Source organism: Oncorhynchus masou, chromosome 8, assembly GCF_036934945.1.
Source record: "Oncorhynchus masou masou isolate Uvic2021 chromosome 8, UVic_Omas_1.1, whole genome shotgun sequence".
In the NCBI taxonomy this organism is placed as follows: domain Eukaryota; kingdom Metazoa; phylum Chordata; class Actinopteri; order Salmoniformes; family Salmonidae; genus Oncorhynchus; species Oncorhynchus masou.
In genome coordinates, this window is record NC_088219.1 from 12,910,432 (window position 1) to 12,929,832 (window position 19,401).

The window sequence follows — 19,401 nt, forward strand, 5'->3', positions numbered from 1 at the left end:
ACTGCACAAAACAAAATGTCAAGAAAACAACTGCTGAACCACACAGGCCTACTGTTTATTTTTGATTAAGCTACAATACCGCCCCTAGACAGCCAACACATTTCAAGTTCTAAATCTTGTTCTATAATGACCAATCAAAAATAGTTCCACAATGTTGCAAATGTTATAAAAACAATCACCATAGACTGCATGTTAAAGTCATAAAATGTCATGTAAAAGTGTCTAATTTATTATCTATCTACATTTTGAATAAAAAATGTAGGTAACAAAAAAAAACACATACAGTGAATATACAAGTGAAGGTTTCCAAGTGTTTTGGTTACAACTGAGACAAACTGTAAAATGATATGAGATAGGCAGCAGTTGTCAACAGGATCACTGTTGATCATTTCAACCTTGTGCCAAAGAAACCATACATCAATCAGACAAACACAAATTGAACAATGATGGCTTAGCAAAGAAACACCAGTATCTCCTGCATACCACAATCAACTTTTCGGTACTAATCTGTTTCCATTTTGGTTTCAATTAAATAATATTGTTCTCTAAATAGTTGTATGCATCTGTCTTTAATTTGCTACCCAGCGTATACAGTTTGCTAGCGTTTGCCGACACAGTAAAATTATACCACCTCTTCTGCATTATTCTGATCTGATTGTTTCTCACAGAGCATTGAGTCCCGTGATTTCCCCATCCCCCTCAACTGCTCCCTTCTTCATCTCCCGAAGAGCCATTGCCTCCTTTTTAGCCGGTTCCTTTGCACCCAGTTTCTTTTTAGCCCTGGAAAGCATTTTCATCATATTTCAAAACATGTCAGAGATAAATGATATGCAGAGTCACAGCCTCACAACCTTACCATTTCTCCTCCACATCCTCGGTGGTGTCAGGAAGAGGGATGTTGAGGGTTTCAGGGAGGAAGAAGGCGATGATGCCAGCCACCACAGCAGCACCTCCATAGATCATACTGGGCAGAGCGGGCAGCATCTCTTCCAGGATCAGCACAGCAGGCGCTGCCATGGAGCCCACCCTGGCCATGGTGGAGGTAAATCCCATTCCTGTCTGTCTGCAGGGGGAGGTGGAGGAGAGAGGGGGAGGAGGAAGAGGAGGAGAGTGGGGGAGGAGGATGCGGAAGAGGAGGAGGAGAAGTAGGGAAATTGCAAATTAAACACAGAAATACATAATTTACCTAAGTTTTCACACTAATACATGTTAGAATCACATTTGGCAGCGATTACAGCTGTGAGTCTTTCTGGGTAAGTCTCTAAGAGCTTTGCATACCTGCATTGTGCAACATTTGCCCATTGTTTTTTATTTTTGAAATTATTTAAGCTCTGTCAAGTTGGTTGTTGATCATTGCTAGACAACCATTTTCAGGTCTTGCCATAGATTTTCAAGTCTATTTAAGTCAAAATTGTAACTCGACCACTCAGGAACATTCACTGTCTTCTTGGTAAGCAACTCCAGTGTAGATGTGGCCTTGTGTTTTAGGTTATTGTCCTGCTGAAATGGTGAATTCATCTCCTTGTGTCTAGTGGAAAGCACACTGATCAATGTTTTCCTCTAGGATTTTGCCTGTACTTTGGTGTTGCAAACAGAATGCATGTTTTGGAATATTTGTTATTCTGTTCAGGCTTCCTTCTTTTCATTCTGTCAATTAGGTTAGTATTGTGGAGTAACTACAATGTTGTTGATCCATCCTCAGTTTTCTCCTATCACAGCCATTAAACTCTGTAACTGTTTTAAAGTCACCATTGGCCTCATGGTGAAATCCCTGAGCGATTTCCTTTCTCTCTGCAGAGTTAGGAAGGACGCCTGTATCTTTGTAGTGACTGGGTATATTAATACACCATCCAAAGTGTATTTAATAACTTCATCATGCTCAAAGGGATATTTCATGTCTGCCTTGAATATCCCTTAATGAAGTGGTACCTAATCACGGTGTTGTCTAATGAAGGGGTACCTAATGACGGTGTTGTCTAATGAAGTGGTACCTGATGACGGTGTTGTCTAATGAAGTGGTACCTGATGACGGTGTTGTCTAATGAAGTGGTACCTGATGACGGTGTTGTCTAATGAAGGGGTACCTAATGACGGTGTTGTCTAATGAAGTGGTACCTGATGACGGTGTTGTCTAATGAAGTGGTACCTGATGACGGTGTTGTCTAATGAAGTGGTACCTGATGACGGTGTTGTCTAATGAAGTGGTACCTGATGACGGTGTTGTCTAATGAAGTGGTACCTGATGACGGTGTTGTCTAATGAAGTGGTACCTGATGACGGTGTTGTCTAATGAAGTGGTACCTGATGACGGTGTTGTCTAATGAAGTGGTACCTGATGACGGTGGGGTAAAGCTCTCCAGTAAACAGATAAATACAGGTGAAGGATGCAGAGGTGAAGGCCTTCCCCAGACAAGCCAGAGTAGTCCTAATAGATTGCATGTCTGTGTTGGGATCAAAGGGGTTGTCATTGCCAATCCTTGTCAATAACTGTTCTCAATTAGATGATCAAAGACAAGACCAATGGCATTTAATTAGACGCGAGCACAGTAGCCAACACAAAGTTGTGTGACCATCTAACCTGTGGGGACGAAGATGTTGGTGAATATCATCAAGGCAGACATGAGGAGACATGTTCCCTGAGTGATCCTCCGACCCAGAAAGGTAAGACTCCCCAGAGCCACCAGCTTGGCGGGGAAGTCCACCAGCCCAAAGATGACCTGGATCAGGTAGATGTTCACCCCAAACTTCTGCAGGTCCATTGCTAGGCCGTAGTAGGCAAAACTGGTAGAGAACCTGTAGGGTGAGAGGTCAATCGGATCACTGGAACATTTTGTAGATAAGAATAGGCACAAAGGTAACTGGAATGACAAATGAACCTTACCAAACAATGAACCTTACCAAACAACCATAAGACAGAGAGATATTCTTCTCATCACTGTGGTGCGTATCAAGTCGTATGCTGTGTGGGTGGTCTTACTCGACTGGACCTCTTTGTGCATGTGACATTCCAGAACCTGTAATTACACACATGCACATGCACAAACACGCACACACATGCACACACACATAGCCACACACACACATAGCCACATGCACACATAGCCACATGCACACATAGCCACATGCACACATGCACACATGCCCAAACAGACACACACAGACAGACACACAAGCAGGTCATAATCCTTCTCTGATCTCCAAGATCACCTCACCCTTCCAGGAACCTCTCAATATGCCTGTACCTTCGTTGTACCCCAGCCAGCTCTCTCACCTCCAGGGTGATCTTCTCTACCATCTCAGGTTTGCGGTTGATCCTGGCCACACGGTGGATGTGTTTCAGGGCCTCGTCAGACCTGCGATTTAGCACTAGCCAGCGGGCAGACTCAGAGTACCACCTTAGGACCAGTTAGGAAAACACAAGAGACATTGTCTCTGGAAACCTTTCAAAGACTGCCATTCACCCATCAATCAAAAGGTAAGACATCCTGAATTGTTCATTCATGATATGGATAAGTACCTGTATAGTGGTTCAGTAAAATGGTACGCTCACCAGCTATAGAGGAAGAAGAGGAAGAAGGGAGCGCAGACAGCCATCTGCAGCTTGCGCCAGTCCCTGAGGCTGTGGGCGATGCCCGCCAGGACCATCTGGCCGAAGGTGAAGAAGAAGGACGAGAGGGTGCCCACTAGAGTGCGGGACATGGTGGGAATCCACTCCACCTCTGTGGACAGAAGTCTGTTATGACTCTGTTGTCTTGCGACAGGCAGTGGGTGGCAATGGGAACTCTCCAATGTACAATCATCTGATTCATCTGAACTGGATTTCCCCAGGGTTTTCATTCCCGGACCCACCTCTGGCAAAAGGTAATCAATTTCCCCCTTGAAAGACTTAAAAGACAGTAACAATTTCCTTATGCTTAAAAGAGTAACAATGTCCTTATGCGGCAAGACCTGATAGTGTGCCAACTTTCACACATCACACAAAAAAAAGAGTAGAGCATCTAAGTAGCAGGTAGGCTAGCGGTTCAGAGCATTGGGACAGTAACCGAAAGGTCGCTGGTTTGAATGGTGAAAAATCTGCCAATGTGCCCTTGAGCAAGTCACTTAACCACAATTACTCCTGTAAATCGCTCGGGATTAGAGCATCTGCTACATTACTCAAATGTAAGTCTCTAGATGTATGGGCTATAGGTGGGGTTGTTGGGAGACTCACTGAGAGAGACTGTGTTGAGGATCACCCCAGATACGGCCATGCCTGTCATGAAGCGGAAGATGCAGTAGGTCATGAAGGAAGGTGAGAAGGCTGTACAGGTACCCAGCGTGGCGAGCTGAAAATAGGACCAGATCAACAAGGCCTTTCGCCCAAATCTAGAGGGGGAAACACATAGGGGAAACCACAGCAACACTTGCTCAAAAGTCACAAGAACATAATGCATTGTTGTTGTTGGTGGTAACTAAGCACCAACAATTCAAGCCCTACCAAATCATTGAGGAGGGAATGTTCCCTACTGTGAAGTAAATTACATGGACACACAGGCTTGCGCACACACATACAGGGAAAACTTTGCTTCTGTGAAATTACTAAAAGTTCTTAGTGTGTAAAAATAAATAAGATAAAAGTCTGATATGTAGCAAATGTTAATCTTGTACTTTCAACCAACTGGGCTCTATTCTGTCCAAGCACAAAGAAGATCAGGGTTCATGCCAACATTTGTTTTTTCTGTTAAAGAGTCAATGATGTCCTAGCAATGGTTATGGTAGGCTACATCTTAATTAGTAATGTCAGACATCTATTTACAGTCCCGAATTCGCTCTAGGTTTACTTATTCATAAAGTACACCTGTATCCATTTGTGTCACATTGACCACAATCCTTCATCGGGTAAATGCAGTTCCTCTGTACAACCTCTACAACGATAACGTGATGTTCTATAGGACAATATGATGATTGAATTGTTGAATTCCTTTGCCGTGATGAAAATGTTGACCACAATGACGCTATAAGGTATTCCGTGTCTGTCACAGGACGCCGCTCACCTGTCTGACAGCCCTCCAAATATGACAGCCCCTGCCAGGACCCCACCCATATAAATAGTCTGGCTCATCTGTTTCATAGGACGGAGGGTACAGACCAAGTCCCACTGGAAAACAAGATCACAAACCTTTTCTTATAGGCAGGATTGTAATATCACATTCTTTGCCTTGGCATTCAGCAACGTCATAAGGGCCACTGTTAGTGAATTATTAGACCTATTGAATGATACTACTAATAATATACACGTTTATTCATAAATCATGCATCATGGTGTGTGTCGCGGGAGAAGCACATGTACTTCTATTATTTTATATTATTACACCTACTAATTTATAACCCAGTTCTTAAAAAATGCACATGGACAGCTCCACTTACCTCTGAGACAACAGTGGACAGAAATTCTGATTTGTCATAGGTCCAGCCATCCAGACATATCTCTGTCTCAAGCTCTGAAAAGTTAGCCTGATGTCCAATGACGCTAACGTTGCTTTCAAGGAGATGCCACTGCGCCTCGACATACCTCGTACACTTGGACAATTTGGTCCCGCTGGCATCCATCGGGATAAAGGCGCGAAGGAGCTCTCTGTCATCCACTTCTGATTGAGAGATGTTTTGACTACTGGCAATAGAAGTTCTATTGGGTATGGTACAGTGATGTCCAGGCATACCAGCTGTGAAATTATTCAATAGATTCTGGCTTGCCATCAGTAGACCAGGGATAGATAACAAGGTAACATGGATCCATTGAAAACGTCCGAACCCGCCAACGTCATCCAAGAGGTCCGCAAAACCCATATCGGTGAGTCTGAGAGGAACAGTAGGCAAGTGTTAGTAGTCTTTAAACTGCTGTAGCAAAGTCTAAGAACAAGGCTTGCAAAAGTTTTTTAAAAGTTATTCGAACAGTTATTGGGAAATTATTGAGTGCCGTTATTGTCCTATAAAACAACTCCAAAGGGCCAAGTGGTTCTGATGTGGTGGCCACCGGCTCCAAATCCGCTGCTCAGCGCAGTAGTTAATTTTATACCTCTGAAGTTTCACCTGCTACTCCTGCACACGTTTTACAACACTACAGGAGCATCACAATTCTTAACTGAGGTGTTAATGGTTGTTAGACAGCAGATCGAGGTCAGTTGTATTCCTTGAGGGAACGTGACTGCATGAGATTCTGTGAATTTGCATGTGTCCCAAAAAGCCTATAGGTCTATAGAAACAGTGTGACATAGACGTGAATAATAACGGTGATGTTGAATAATATTATTATCCTCATATTGGAGTTCTAACCTAGACTCTCCTTCAAAACTAATGAATGCCACGTAATCGGGTTACAGAAAAGCAAAGCAAAAAAGCAACAACAAAAAAAAAAACACAAAAGCAAAGCCTTTATAATGGAATTTCACAGCAAGGGCTTGTAATGACATGCAAGGGCTCAGAGAGAAACTCATTGACATAATAATCCAGCTATGCCACTCAAATGCGTTGTTTTAGCATGTTACGTGTTCAATTCAGCCCTAGTTCATCTAAAATGAGCCTATTGGGGATCTTGGTGTAACATTAAAATGATGGATTCCTCAGATTCAGGCATCGAGTTCATAGAAAGGTTTTAGAATATGTACACACAGGCATCATATACTGTATCTTCCTTTGAGATATCCAAGGGGGCCAACCCATGCTACAGACCCACTGCTTGTGTACATAGACGGCTATAAAGTGGCACCCAAGTGCACATAAACAAAGGACGCCCTTGAGCAAGGTACTTAACCCTAATTACTCCGGGTCGCCGCTATAATGGCAGACCCTGGCCGTGACCTCACTCTCAAAGTGTTTCTCACGGAGAGTTGGGATATGGGAAAAATACATTTCCAATTCACACATGCGTATTAGTACACACTTGCACATGTGTGAAATAGTATAAATAAGCACCCACCAAATTAAACTTTTTTGTTGCATTAACTAGCCAATCAAATATTGACAACAGGGGTCCTGTGACTGTTAAAACCTCACAGGGCTGAGGAATCATTGACAGCATGAGAAGACACTTTACTCTGTGACCTATAGCTACATCTGGATCCTTCCCTCTCTCATATTGTCTATTGGCCAATTATGAGTTATATCTCCACCATTGTCACCATCACTGATTGACCCCCCTCAGGCCCAGGGGCCCCCAACTGATGTTATGTAAAGAACCTGGCATAAACTATGGCAAAATATGTAGAATGTCATGAAATTTGCTTTAAAATTGAATTATTGTTTTAGCCACAAGGAACATTTTAGAATTATATCCAGCGGATCTTTCATTACAACAAAAATAGACTCGGCTGATGAGTCACTCCCTGGTTATACATGGCCTTTGTGTGCCGCAAAATGGATGTCATGGTTTTAAATATTACACTCACTGTCAGTACGAAACACTCATTACATTCTGTGACATGAGCACATTCATTTGACATTAGGTGGTCATGTCGTCTTTGGCTTGGAGGAACGGTACATTCCATACTAGTTTCTTTCCCCTAGCTCCTAACATTAATGTACACTCAACTGAAAGATCTTGATACAGTATATGCAAGCCAGATAGCACTATATCCTCCGTGTTACTTAGCAGAGTAATGTAGTGCCATCGTCATACTCCTTAAACCCCATCTTCTCAGGGTTGAGTCATGGAAAAATGCTTTGGGATTTTTCATTCAATGAGACAAATACATAGCCTACTTATACAAGCAACCTTTTATCTAATCCTCCTATTGCATCATGTGTGATCCTTTACACCAAGACGCTAATTGTTGGTTTTACCAGCTCACACAAACTGACAAAACAGGATAAATGAGCCGTGACAGCTTGTTGCGACGGTTTCTTTCATTTTTATTTCAAGTTTGAGGACTTGCTTGCAAAATACTCAGTGCAGATAGCAAACAAGTGTTTTTAGGATGAACTGAGATGCTGAAAAGGTTGAGTGCCCCCTCCAAACAAAGACATTACGTCAAACAATTATCCCCCCCCCCCCAGACATCATTGCACACACGATAGAACAGCAGAGGGTCACTTTCTTTATTACCACGACTCAGAATGCTCCTCTGCCCAGTTTAAAAATCCATAACAGACACACCTGGGGCACCAGTGGTGCAGTCTCACTTAATCTGGATCCCAGCTTTGAGTTCTTTCATAAATAATTTAAAAAAACACAACTTTATTTTATGCCAATTCACAAACCACACCAACAAATTACTTTTCCCTCAAAAAAACAACAACCAGATTAGTGTACAAACATTTGCTTTAAAAATGCTATACACCATTCTGTATCCTTGAAATAATTAAAAGTTCTGATTTAAACCCCCCTGGCTCAATCAGGAATCGTCTGTTAAAGCCCCAATCAGTAGTTGAAACCAAGCGCTTTCCACCGTTTCATTAAAAAGATGAGATATGGGGTTGGAGAAATGCATCCATATCGCTGTCTATGACTTTGACAGTGGTTACAAGTACAAACAATCCATGATATCAAAATTATAGTTCTACCAATGCTTTCAGGCTATAGGTGTTAGTTTCCATTTACTTTGTTTACAAACATTGGAGTAAAACAAGTTTATATTTCAGGTTCTGATGGGGTACGACAATTGAACTAAGCTCATGAGGCATTTATACATTATATTCTTCAATAATTAATGGGTACATATCATTAATTTATAAGTCACAAAATGGATGTAACAACTACAGATTGAGTTATTCAGAATGTGTCTGACCCCAACAACAAATACAAGCATTGCACCCTATGCAAGTTAGTTACGGTACATTGAATATTGAGCGATGACTTGGCCACAGGTTTGACGCTGGGAATGCATTTGAAATGGTAGGACTGAAGCTGCAGAATTAGGGAGAGCGCAGTTGTTGAATAGGGGTCATGGACAATCACTCTGCTTTGGTACGCTTCAGTGCCCCTGGAAGTTTATCTTGAAGCCTGAAAAGGGGAAATCATGCTGTACTTCTCACATGTATATACACTGCACCTGGGAAGACAAATCCTTTAGGAGGGTTTAACCAAGAAGAAGCTACTGATGTGGTGTGGTCCTGCATGCCATGTAGAAATTCTATTACCAAAAAACAAGGCATGGTATTCTGTGATTTCTACATATTGATGGTTAGAAAAAGATGTGCCCTTACTTTGCAAGTGTGACTTCAACTCTGGTGCGAATCAGCTCAATGTATTTATCAATCTGGGTCTGAAAGAGAACAAATTGTTAAACACAGGTTCATAACAAACATTAGTAATTGTATGTAAAAACAAACTTTCATTCTTACCTTATTTTTGTCATAAACCGGAGGCGTGCTGAATAAGATGACATCAGCTGTCAATGAGAAACAGTTGACTCTGGTTAGGCACATTTGTATCACTGGAGGTTTCCAGATAGCATGTTAGAGGTGTCCCATGCTATTTCAATAAAGCTACAGTATTCATTGAATACTATGGACCTGTTAAAATAACAGTATATTACTGTACCTCTCAAGACTATTTAAACCATGTCTACTGTACATCATTCAGACCTTGTCCCCTCCCATCTTTAGAGTAAATATAAGCCTGATTGCTCCCCGCAATTATGTAGGCAGAAGTACTGATCTGTACAATACAAGAACATAGACCAGGGATGGGCAACTTGGATGGGGTGCCCCAAAAAAATCTGAACTCATGAGGGGCCAGTGTTGTTCGGGGGTCTGAGTACCCACATGTGGATACGCCCCCACATTGCGAGTGAAACATTTTAGGAACCCCCCCCCCTCTTGACAGCAGAGAGAAATGTTTGAGTTAACTTTGTGCAATTCTACACATTCTGCCATGGGGTGAAGAGAAAATGTTGCCATTTTAAAGCAAGTTTCCTGCAAGTCTACGTATTTTGCCATAGGGCGGAGACAAATGATCGCAGTTGTTTTTTTTTTTGTTTTTTTTTTTTAAATATGATACCGGAGACTGACAAACAAAATCAAATGGGGGGGGGGGCAGACAGTAATTAGGCCATGATAACAAGTTTAGATAGCTGACCGCTAGAATAATTTACCAATCTAAAAATGTTTAGCCGACAATGGGCTAATTGAGTGACTATCAGTGACTGACATAAGAGAAACACTGCAGATGCACATTTCCACCTTGTGTATTCCACTATTCTAACTTGCAACAGTAGGTTGAAACCCCGACGGAGTAAATAACAAAAACGGTAAGTGAATTTTTTGTTGATTAATCTGAAGGCAGCCAGTTGCCCATCCCTGACACAGGACGACCTACAGAGCCCCATTAGTTATTAACAAACATGACATGTAATGAGAAGTCTAGGTTCCCAGAGAATCATAAAAAAAAAGCATGTGTGCATTATTAGAACATCAAGTGTCTACGTGACCGGGTGCAGAACACTTATTTGTGAGCATTAGACAAATGGAAGACTGGACAGTGTGTGCTCCTTACCCAGTATGAGGAGTGTGATACCATTGAAGACAGCTCCCAAATATGTCATCAGCCACATAAAACCAGCCAGCTGCAACAGAGGGACCAGAACATTCCAGAAACCTACCACACCTTATGGATAAAATGTCATGACAAGAATAAGGACCACATTTTCCTTGGCCACTATCGATTACTTTAATTATTATCTTCTTATTCAAACATTGACTGTGTTTGATATGAGCGTCCCACAATGTTTAGCCTCTATAGGAACTTACTGTTGGAAAAACACTGGCTGTAATCCACTCTTTCCTTCATCTGATAAACTCTTAATCCCTCATTTGAACATCTGCCAGGCATTTCTCTCTGCCACCACATGACAACTTCAGGCTTTCTTAGTCGGGCGTAACAATACATAAGAGACAGACTTCAGTGTTGTGAAAAAATCTCAAAAGAATCTCTCCAAAGACAACTGACCACAGTTAAAAAAGACCAACAGCTCTTAAGGTGTGCAAAATACAACTTTTTAATTTTACAATTCTAAGCACCGTAAGTCAATTTTCCATCCAGTCAACATAAACCATATTTTTTTCCCCAAGAGCATTACCCTTCAGCCGAGTAGATGAAACTGGTGAGACTCACAAAACTACTCCCCTTGCTATACATGCCTGACAGAGGACTCTACATCAAGCACTTCTAGAATGAATCATTTAGATCCAATTGGAAGACCATAGCATTGGAAATCTCCAAGACGGCAGGAGCTTATAGCCTAATGAACATTACCTTGAGTGAGTCCACCAGGTCCTCCACCAGCAGCAAGTGTTTGATCTGTTTAACGGCTCGGTTCACAGAGGTCAGAAACACATCCACATATTTACGGAAAGTCTCAGGCTGAACAGTTAGGTCCTGCTCCATCAGACTCCTGTGGGAGAAAACGCATCAGTCATCACCTAACAAGCAAATCAGACAATGACTCCAAGGGGGCAACTTCAATACAAGTAGACTCGGTTCTAATAATACATCCTTGTTTCCCCATTTTCCAACATATCCCAAGTTGAGCGGTCATACTTGAAGGGGTGGCCCTCTCCAGACTTCTGCACTGCCTGAATGACAGACTTGTAGATGCGGAAGGTGATTGTGACACAGAGCAGGGCAAGCAGCAGGTAGGACAACACACTGATGATGCTGAAGATGGCCAGGGACAGAAGGACCAGCAGGGACATGCCAAAGGCCACCGCAGACTTCTTGGGGTCCCGCCAGTACACCAGCTCCATCACTGGATGAGGAACGAACAGGATGGAACAGGGGAGAGAGAGTTAATTCTCAAGCCAAACCTGACTGTCAGATGATCACAGATGTCTTTATAAATCCTAATACTGAAGGAAGGTTGATGAGAAACCTGAAAGCATAAGGTTCCCAATTTCCCTCATATGATCTCAGGTATGACCATAACGCCACTGCCAACATGCAGTTCATTCTAGTTGAATGAGTCGTGGCTGTGAGGATTATCCATGTTACAACACACAGATCTCAGACAGAGACAAATTTAAAATGGCATTTTCTCAGGGTTCAAAATAATGGAATGGAGCACATGACGGTCAACTCCTTTTCTCCTTGAGGAACTGGAACAATTGACAGTGCGCCGTTATTTGGTCATGTTAGTCTAATTCTCCACAGCACCAGGGCACCAGTCCACAATCAGCACTGGAAAATAATTTCCCTCAGTTCTCAGGTGAGCGCAACTGGTGGCAAATAGTTATCATTATCCTGAAAAATTGGTAATCCAGTCAACGGTCTCATATCTAGTGAAATTCAGTGGGGACCTTCCATTTCATTCATAGTTGTCCTAATTCAGGAGTTGTTCACTGTCCTAATTCAGGAGTTGTTCACTGTCCCAAATGGGCTGTAGCTTGCAGCCATGGTTTTTGTAGTTTAGAATGGTGCCAAAAACATGCGCTTCGACACAAACGGCCCCTCATCTGCTAATTTGATGCCTGTTCAGGAAGCACGAGGCTACATCAATAGCTAGGATTCAATGTGAATATTCTAAAATTCGCATTAAGAAAATAAAACACATTGTCCCACCATTGGTGTGTTTCCATTAGGGTTGCAAAGGGTCAGAAACTCTGGTAAATGAATCCCTGGAATTTCTGAACTTTTGCTTAAATTCATCAAACATGTTCGCGTATAACAGTCAAGCTTTTTTGTGGGATACACAAGGAAATTCTAGGTCTTGAGGCCTAATTTTTAGTTAAACTATCCCCAATTCTATGGAATTGCAACCCTCTGCATGCAGTGTATTCTTCCATCACATGTAAAGCTGATTCTCAAGATCTTGCACACTAATGAGATGCTATTGAGCCCACACTACTACACTGTCTGAGCCAAGGAGTATATGCTTTCTGGTAAGTTTGGATTATAATACTGGGTGGGGTGAATATATTTTATATGACTTACATGATTTTTTGTTAACTAGAATAATAGTAGCGTACAGCAAAGTTTCTTTAAATCAATTCTAAGTTGTTAACAATTCCTGCTAGTTAGTTTTTGCTACAATGTGGGTTTTAGCTTGCTTGAGCCTGCTTGCCGAGGACTGTTAATTCGCCCGTTTCCATACGTTTAATTTGAAAAAAATTCTTACAAAAGGAGTTGTTTAATCTAACTGCTTAACTATTTATCTATTCATGGAATGTCAAATTTACAAAAATGTAATCTATGTATAACAATGCAAGGTTCATTTAACTGTAAAATAAGATAAAATATATTCAAAAATATTAGCTTTGAATGCCTGAAATCTATCATCTTGTTGTAGTTAAAGTTATTTCAACTGACATGCAGGCATGACAGCATGAAAAAAATAAAAAATATTTTCAATAGGCACAGGGTAGCTAGCTTAAGTTTGGTACCTAGCTAGCACCAATACTAACTAGCCTGAAAACAATGACCAGTAGAAACTGCAGTAATCTTCATTATTCTTAGCAATGATTTAGGAATCCTTGTGAGTAAGTATTAGCTAGGTTGCCACTTGTTGACCTATTGAACTTGAACTCCAGTTCATGAAGCTAACATTATAGGCAGCCAGCTAACTTCATCTGGCTAGTGAGGCTCAACCGGACAGGGTTATGCGTTGTGAAGCTAGCCACAATAAGGATTAGGCACAAGTGGAATTTGCCGTTTGCCTTCAAAATAAAAGGATCTCTTTGAAAGTGATACAGAAGGTTACAATCGGTGGACTCATGCCATATTTAGACTAATGTTAAATTAAGGTTGGAATGCGAAGCAATAAAATGGGGTATCAGTCTACTCGGTGCCACCCACAGAACACAACTGTTCAGAGTTTACACAAATATTAGTGTTGTAGCTCTTATCGCAGGACTGTGTGAAATCACCTCCCCAGTAAGCCTATTTTGTGTATTGACATTCAAATTGCACTGTACAGCTTTACCTAAGGACTGGGGATCAATGAAATGGGGTATATTTTTTCCCCAACATCCTCTCAGAGTTAGACTCCAAAACATCCAGCCAGTATTGTTTTTCCTTGGGAATAGTGTTCAATACACAGGTTGACAATAAATGTGGCTCAATTCAGTTGTTTCCAAGTCCCGCAATAAGAGCTACGACGCTAATCTTCTCTGGGTGTCATTGATCCACAATCCATAGGTAAGGCTGTACAGTGAAATAAGTATGTCCCCAATGCAATTCTAAAGTATAATACATCCAGTGTGGTTGCAATAGATTTGTCAAATTAACATTGTCTTTTGCTGGTTTTACATAACATTCCAACCTCATTTAGCATAACCTATTCAATTATGGCATAATTCTACTATTTGTATTCATTTGAATCACTGACAATGGTGTACTTTTATTTTGAAGGCTAACTGCAAAGTCCACTATTGTGGCTGATCCTTATTGTGGCTAGCTTCACATAGATGGGTCCGACCACCATTAAGCAAATAAAAACTGTCTTATAAATGAGGGTTATTTTTTTATGACACCTAGCTATAGCTACTGAAACCAATGTCGTTTTGCAATGTTTTTGGGGAAGACATTGTTTGCATCCATGAGCTAGCTTTTTTATGACCAGTACTGTAAGTTCACAAGACAACTTTACCAGCATCATCGCATCAGTATTGATGACTTGTGACATATGACATACGAGTGATAATTTAATAAAAAACGCAAAACATTAATGAACGTGTTAAATTATTGTTTGACGTGCAGTCATATTCAGGTCCTGATTGGCCAAATAGTGTTATTTGATACGCAAAGACCCAAACGGCATTCCATAGTATGAGAAATCGTGGTTGAGAATGAAACGACTGAACAAATGAACAAAACAGCACAGCAAGTAAGTGAAAGAAATAGGTTGGCTGTTTTACTGTAATGGGGACATACATAAATGACAACGAAATAACTTTTTGGTCCGTGTGGTGGGTGTAACCTTTAACTAGGCAAGTCAGTTAAGAACAAATTCTTATTTACAATGGACGGCCTACCCCGGCCAAACCTGGACGACGCTGGGCCAATTGTGCGCCGCCCTATGGGACTCCCAGTCACGGCCGGATGTGATACAGCCTGGATTCTGAAGCATGCGTTGATGGCTTAGCGTTTATTTCCGGACTGCAACACTGTATGACTTCTACCCCCACAGCACTCTCCATTGATTGGTAGGTTACACTATATTTATTGTAAGGCACATTGTGCACATTTTGCCAAGCTGTTTTTAGCTTCTGAAGCAGCCAAATGGACTTTTACAATAGCTGGCTAGGCAAACTAACATGGGAGAGACGATATGGACATGCCTGATGCCCAGAATGATGACGTTTGTAGCAAGAGTAGAGTGGAGTGGAGGAGAATGAATTCAGTTCAGTCAGTCCTCCTGATGATCCCTTCACAGCTAGTTAGTTATACCTGTGCCTAGAAACTTCAGGGTGAATTTCAAACTTGTCTGCCGAAGTTGGGACTGTACAGAATTATTCATTTTGTACAGGAATCATAGTTTAAGCTAGACGTTAATCCCGTAGTTGTGATTTTCACCTAATGTACCACAAAAAGTGCTTTAGCCGTCATCTTGGCCTGATATCGGCTACACTATCTTAGCTACTTCCCTCTCCTTAATGCGGAGCGAAGGACACTGACGCATCTGTTGCAGCGCATACTCTCCCCATTGAGCAGTAGACCATCAGTGACATCCAGATGGTTACTACCAATATTACAAGTTATTTCTCGTATAGGCTGCCATCTTACTAAAAATAAAATCAAGTGAGATGGAACAAATGAGATTGACCAATACTACAAGGTATTTCTCCGTAGCCCATCAAAATAAACATCACTTACTTTTACAAGTAACTAGTGCCATGCTGCTGCCAGTAGCCAGCATTTCTAGCTGGAAGTGCTGATCAGAACGACTGACTGAACCGAATCCATTCGTCGCCACACTACGCCGCATGACATACGCCAGCCATTTGGGCACCAGGCCTGTCCATATAGCCTCTCCCCTGTAACACTAGCTAGCTTTCAATAAATTGGCTGAGCGGTCAAGAGTTACCTCTACATACGATCAAGACAAGTCACATTAAATGCTGCATATTTCAGGTGCACTCGAGCTGATCAGAGGAGAGGCAGAGGCCTCTATCTTATTTCAGTCATCAGCTCGGGTTTTACATTGAGATAAAATTAGGACATTTGCCACCTTCATGACGAGGGGTATGTACAGGAGTTCTGATTGCGTCCAAGTTTAGGAGTTCAGTATATTTGCCTAGAGTATAGTGTTGAAATGTACTAATGAGAAAAATGTGCAAGAATTGAAGGTGCCAAAAATAATGTCACAAGGTTTTATCGTATATACCAAAAAAACCATTACGTTTCTTGGCTCAGCACTTACATTTCCTTGACGAAACCACTGAGCTGACAAGGTTGGTTTGATTAATGAAAGCAAAGGGATGGTAACCATGCCTTCCTTGGTCCAATCCTTGTCAGGGTGATTAGAACCATTTTAAAAAGCCTTCAAATAGGGCCATGTGCTCGCGGTCGTTGCTACCCGGGATCCTTGGTATGTCCCTAAACTGACAATACCGTAACTATATCACATTGGTCAGAGATCAACTGGGTGAACAAACAGAACTATTGTGGGCTACGGAGCTACTCAAAAATACAAACGGCTTTCTCTGGTCTTCGGCCTTTGCTAGCTACCAAATTACCAAAACAATTGCTTTATGGGATGGGCAATTCGCAACACTGTTAACCAACATAGAGGGACTGTAACGTTACCTATAATATAACAAACCAATAACTAGCTAACGTTAGCCAACATGAGTCCTGTTCAACATGTGATCAAATCGCTAATTCTCTGGGGCACCGTTAGCATTCACTCACACATAAACCCCACCACCCCACGCCATCAATTGTTTTAACATGAATCGCATACGATAATAATAATAATAATATCCCATTTAGCAGACGCTTTTGTCCAAAGCGACTTACAAGTCGGCTGGGGCCACTACTTTTGCATATGGGTGGCCCCAGTGGGAAACGAACCCACGACGCTTGGCGTTGCAAGCGCCATGCTCTACCGACTGAGCCACACAGGACCACGAGTGTGGTTGAGCTGAGCTCGAGCTATTACGGTCAAAATGTTTGCATTCAAAATAAAACAATTCAAAAAATAATACATTTCCTACCGGAATATGTGGATTCTTTTGTCGATGAAGCATTCAGAGAGGACGAGATCTGGCCAGACTGTGTCATCGGATCTGCCATTTTTGTGATGATTTCTACCCAGACAACGAGACAATCAAAATAAACGTAAAATCGAAGTGCGTAGCTAGCTAATATGTTCTGTTCCAAATTCTTTCCAATTTTTAATAGATGACTGACGCTAAATTGACTCCTCAAGCCCGTTTGACGCCTTGAAAATGATGTTTCGGAGCACAACGATGGACGTGCCTTCACCACGAAGGGGGGGCTTGGCTTTAAAGGTGTGGTCTCAATATGGTCTCGTCAGCATCATTACCTTATACCGCATATTTATACAGTGGCTTACTTATGCTACTCTTTTATAAATAATTGTTTAAAAAGTCCTGAGTTCGTTTTTCCTATATCCATAAAAAAGCCTTAATAATCACCCAGTCAATCAACCAATCATCTCAAGAACCCCAGGGGCTCTCCCAAGTTTATTCACAGGGTTTACTACCTATCCCTTTGTGTGTGTGTGTGTGTGTGTGTGTGTGTGTGTGTGTGTGCGTGCGTGCGCGTGCGAGTGCGAGTGCGAGAGGGGATTATTATCACAAATATTTTTACTGAAATAGAAGGAAAATATCATTTAAACAATAACCGAAATGGGGACCAATTACTATTTTTTGACAAGGCTTTGTGTCACTGAAAAACCCAGAATGTAGATTCTGTTTTCCATTCAGGGGCAACAACAATGCCTTATTATTTACAAAAATGTCATGGCACTGGTAGGCTGCCGTTCTCTGAGCATCACAAGGCTGTATAGCTGCCATTTTTATTTCAGCTTTTGCTTCTGATGGTTTGTTGCAGAGGAAGTGCAGACATCTGGATAGGAATCATATAATTAGTGGCTAGAAAGCACTAGTCGAGACATACAGTGCTGCGATGGATGCAATTGGTGTTTCCTACTCGAACCCATTGGAGGACTACGAGATGATTCACCGAATCGGTAGTGGTACATACGGAGACGTATTTAAGGTAGGCCTATTTGAAATAAACCATGCTCTGATATTTTGCAGTCCTTTAGTGAAAATGATGTCTCCTTCGAACAGGATTTGTATCCACCCCCCGATTTATAAGATTGTTTTGATATGGCTTTATTGGTATACCTGAGCATACCCACCTGTTTGATTAAATGGTTATTCATATCCCTAGTCGGTTCCATGTTGACGGGTTGCAGTCAACGTTTAAAAACAGAATGTGATGGTTTTATTAATCAATAGTGTTATAAATTGTTTTGTGATTTTATATTTTTTTCCTGATATAATGTTGCCAGAAAAGTGGTATTTCACCATCCGTTCTGTCATTAATTTGTGCATGGATGCAGGCTGCATGGTCTCTCTCCATAACTGTATTGAATGTTTGGTTGACATGTGCACAGAGTTTAACATCAGAATGGCTGATGTCAAAACAAGGCTCATTGAAATGTTGAAAAACCCCTTTCTCTTGGTCTACCCGGTCATTTGTTGAAAAAGGTCCAGCACACTAAATTATGAAATGCACTCCACTGTTAAATCTTACAATATGGTTAGCTGAGATGGTGACTAGAAGGGAGCAGTTGGTAACAGGAAACTAACAATGAGTTGAGAAAGGAAGAAGTGTCATCTGTGAGAAACTCACTGTACACATGAAGCCAGTACCTTGACCGATAGCATAATATTTGGAATGGCCAGCAAATATAGTATTTTCACTGCAGCTTCACTGTCATAGCACATGACACCAAAGAAACCCTTGTAAAGTATTGGAGAGAGTTCTGTAATGAATGTACTTTTTCTAATTGAAAAAATAAAATGAGTAGATCATTAAATTAGGGAATAATAGCTGAGGTAAAAGTTCTGCTGCAATATGATACATGCCTTACATCTCCGGAAATCTTTTACTACAGAAGCAAAACAGGAAGTGAGTACCGTTCCGTAACAGATGTCTTTTTTTCAAAGGTAGCAGTTCTTCTATTGGTGACACGAGCCTCATTGTTCCCTGGTGGCCATTTGCTGCTTTGCTTGGTAACAGAAGCATGGTGTCTGTATGATCTGTAGACCAGTGGAAGCTGCATAGGAGAGGACGGCGTATAATAATGTCTGAACGAAGCTAATGGAATGGCATCATGATCTGTAGACCAGTGGAAGCTGCATAGGAGAGGACGGCGTATAATAATGTCTGAACGAAGCTAATGGAATGGCATCATGATCTGTAGACCAGTGGAAGCTGCATAGGAGAGGACG

General features: G+C 41.5%; 3 protein-coding genes across 5 annotated transcripts in view; 1 reads left to right on the plus strand and 2 right to left on the minus strand.

The window, feature by feature from the left end:
• Nucleotides 1–18: 18 nt before the first annotated feature.
• On the minus strand, nt 19–6,316 carry oatx (organic anion transporter X). Its single transcript, XM_064971183.1, has 10 exons — nt 5,407–6,316; nt 5,034–5,137; nt 4,211–4,365; nt 3,551–3,719; nt 3,272–3,395; nt 2,899–3,014; nt 2,579–2,793; nt 2,333–2,441; nt 857–1,063; nt 19–780 (listed from the first exon to the last, which is right to left on the minus strand). The coding sequence occupies exons 1-10, from the start codon at nt 5,824–5,826 to the stop codon at nt 663–665; spliced, it is 1,737 nt and encodes a 578-aa protein (XP_064827255.1). The 5' UTR covers nt 5,827–6,316; the 3' UTR covers nt 19–662.
• A 1,743-nt stretch (nt 6,317–8,059) lies between these two features.
• LOC135544115 (reticulon-3-like) lies at nt 8,060–17,430 on the minus strand. Its single transcript, XM_064971505.1, has 7 exons — nt 17,128–17,430; nt 11,516–11,723; nt 11,231–11,369; nt 10,472–10,541; nt 9,319–9,365; nt 9,181–9,239; nt 8,060–8,977 (listed from the first exon to the last, which is right to left on the minus strand). Exons 1-7 carry the CDS (start codon nt 17,204–17,206, stop codon nt 8,929–8,931), a joined length of 651 nt encoding a protein of 216 aa, XP_064827577.1. The 5' UTR covers nt 17,207–17,430; the 3' UTR covers nt 8,060–8,928.
• A 345-nt stretch (nt 17,431–17,775) lies between these two features.
• The window catches only part of LOC135544116 (mitogen-activated protein kinase kinase kinase kinase 2-like), a 30,041-nt gene continuing 28,415 nt past the window's right edge, over nt 17,776–19,401 (plus strand). Inside the window, exon 1 of one of the 3 annotated variants that reach the window (XR_010456302.1) lies at nt 17,776–18,157. Coding sequence is in view for 2 of the 3 variants with exons in the window: in XM_064971506.1 (XP_064827578.1) it covers nt 18,065–18,157 (93 nt within the window). In the remaining variant the exon portion in view is untranslated. The remainder of the gene's footprint in view (nt 18,158–19,401) is intronic. The other 2 variants (XM_064971506.1, XM_064971507.1) reach the window with 2 other exon arrangements.

What these genes read in the sequence shown, in the direction of transcription:
- oatx (XM_064971183.1), bottom strand. Translation starts at nt 5,826, where the DNA reads ATGGGTTTTGCGGACCTCTTGGATGACGTTGGCGGGTTCGGACGTTTT. An exon ending in TAGAGAAGATCACCCTGGAG is followed by an intron (nt 3,015 to 3,271) that starts GTGAGAGAGCTG and finishes GTGTAATTACAG; the next exon opens with GTTCTGGAATGTCACATGCA. An exon ending in CTCTGTCTTATGGTTGTTTG is followed by an intron (nt 2,794 to 2,898) that starts GTAAGGTTCATT and finishes CTCACCCTACAG; the next exon opens with GTTCTCTACCAGTTTTGCCT.
- LOC135544115 (XM_064971505.1), bottom strand. Translation starts at nt 17,206, where the DNA reads ATGGCAGATCCGATGACACAGTCTGGCCAGATCTCGTCCTCTCTGAAT. An exon ending in AAAAGAATCCACATATTCCG is followed by an intron (nt 11,724 to 17,127) that starts GTAGGAAATGTA and finishes TTCCTCATCCAG; the next exon opens with TGATGGAGCTGGTGTACTGG. An exon ending in GTTGAAGTCACACTTGCAAA is followed by an intron (nt 8,978 to 9,180) that starts GTAAGGGCACAT and finishes TCCCCTTTTCAG; the next exon opens with GCTTCAAGATAAACTTCCAG.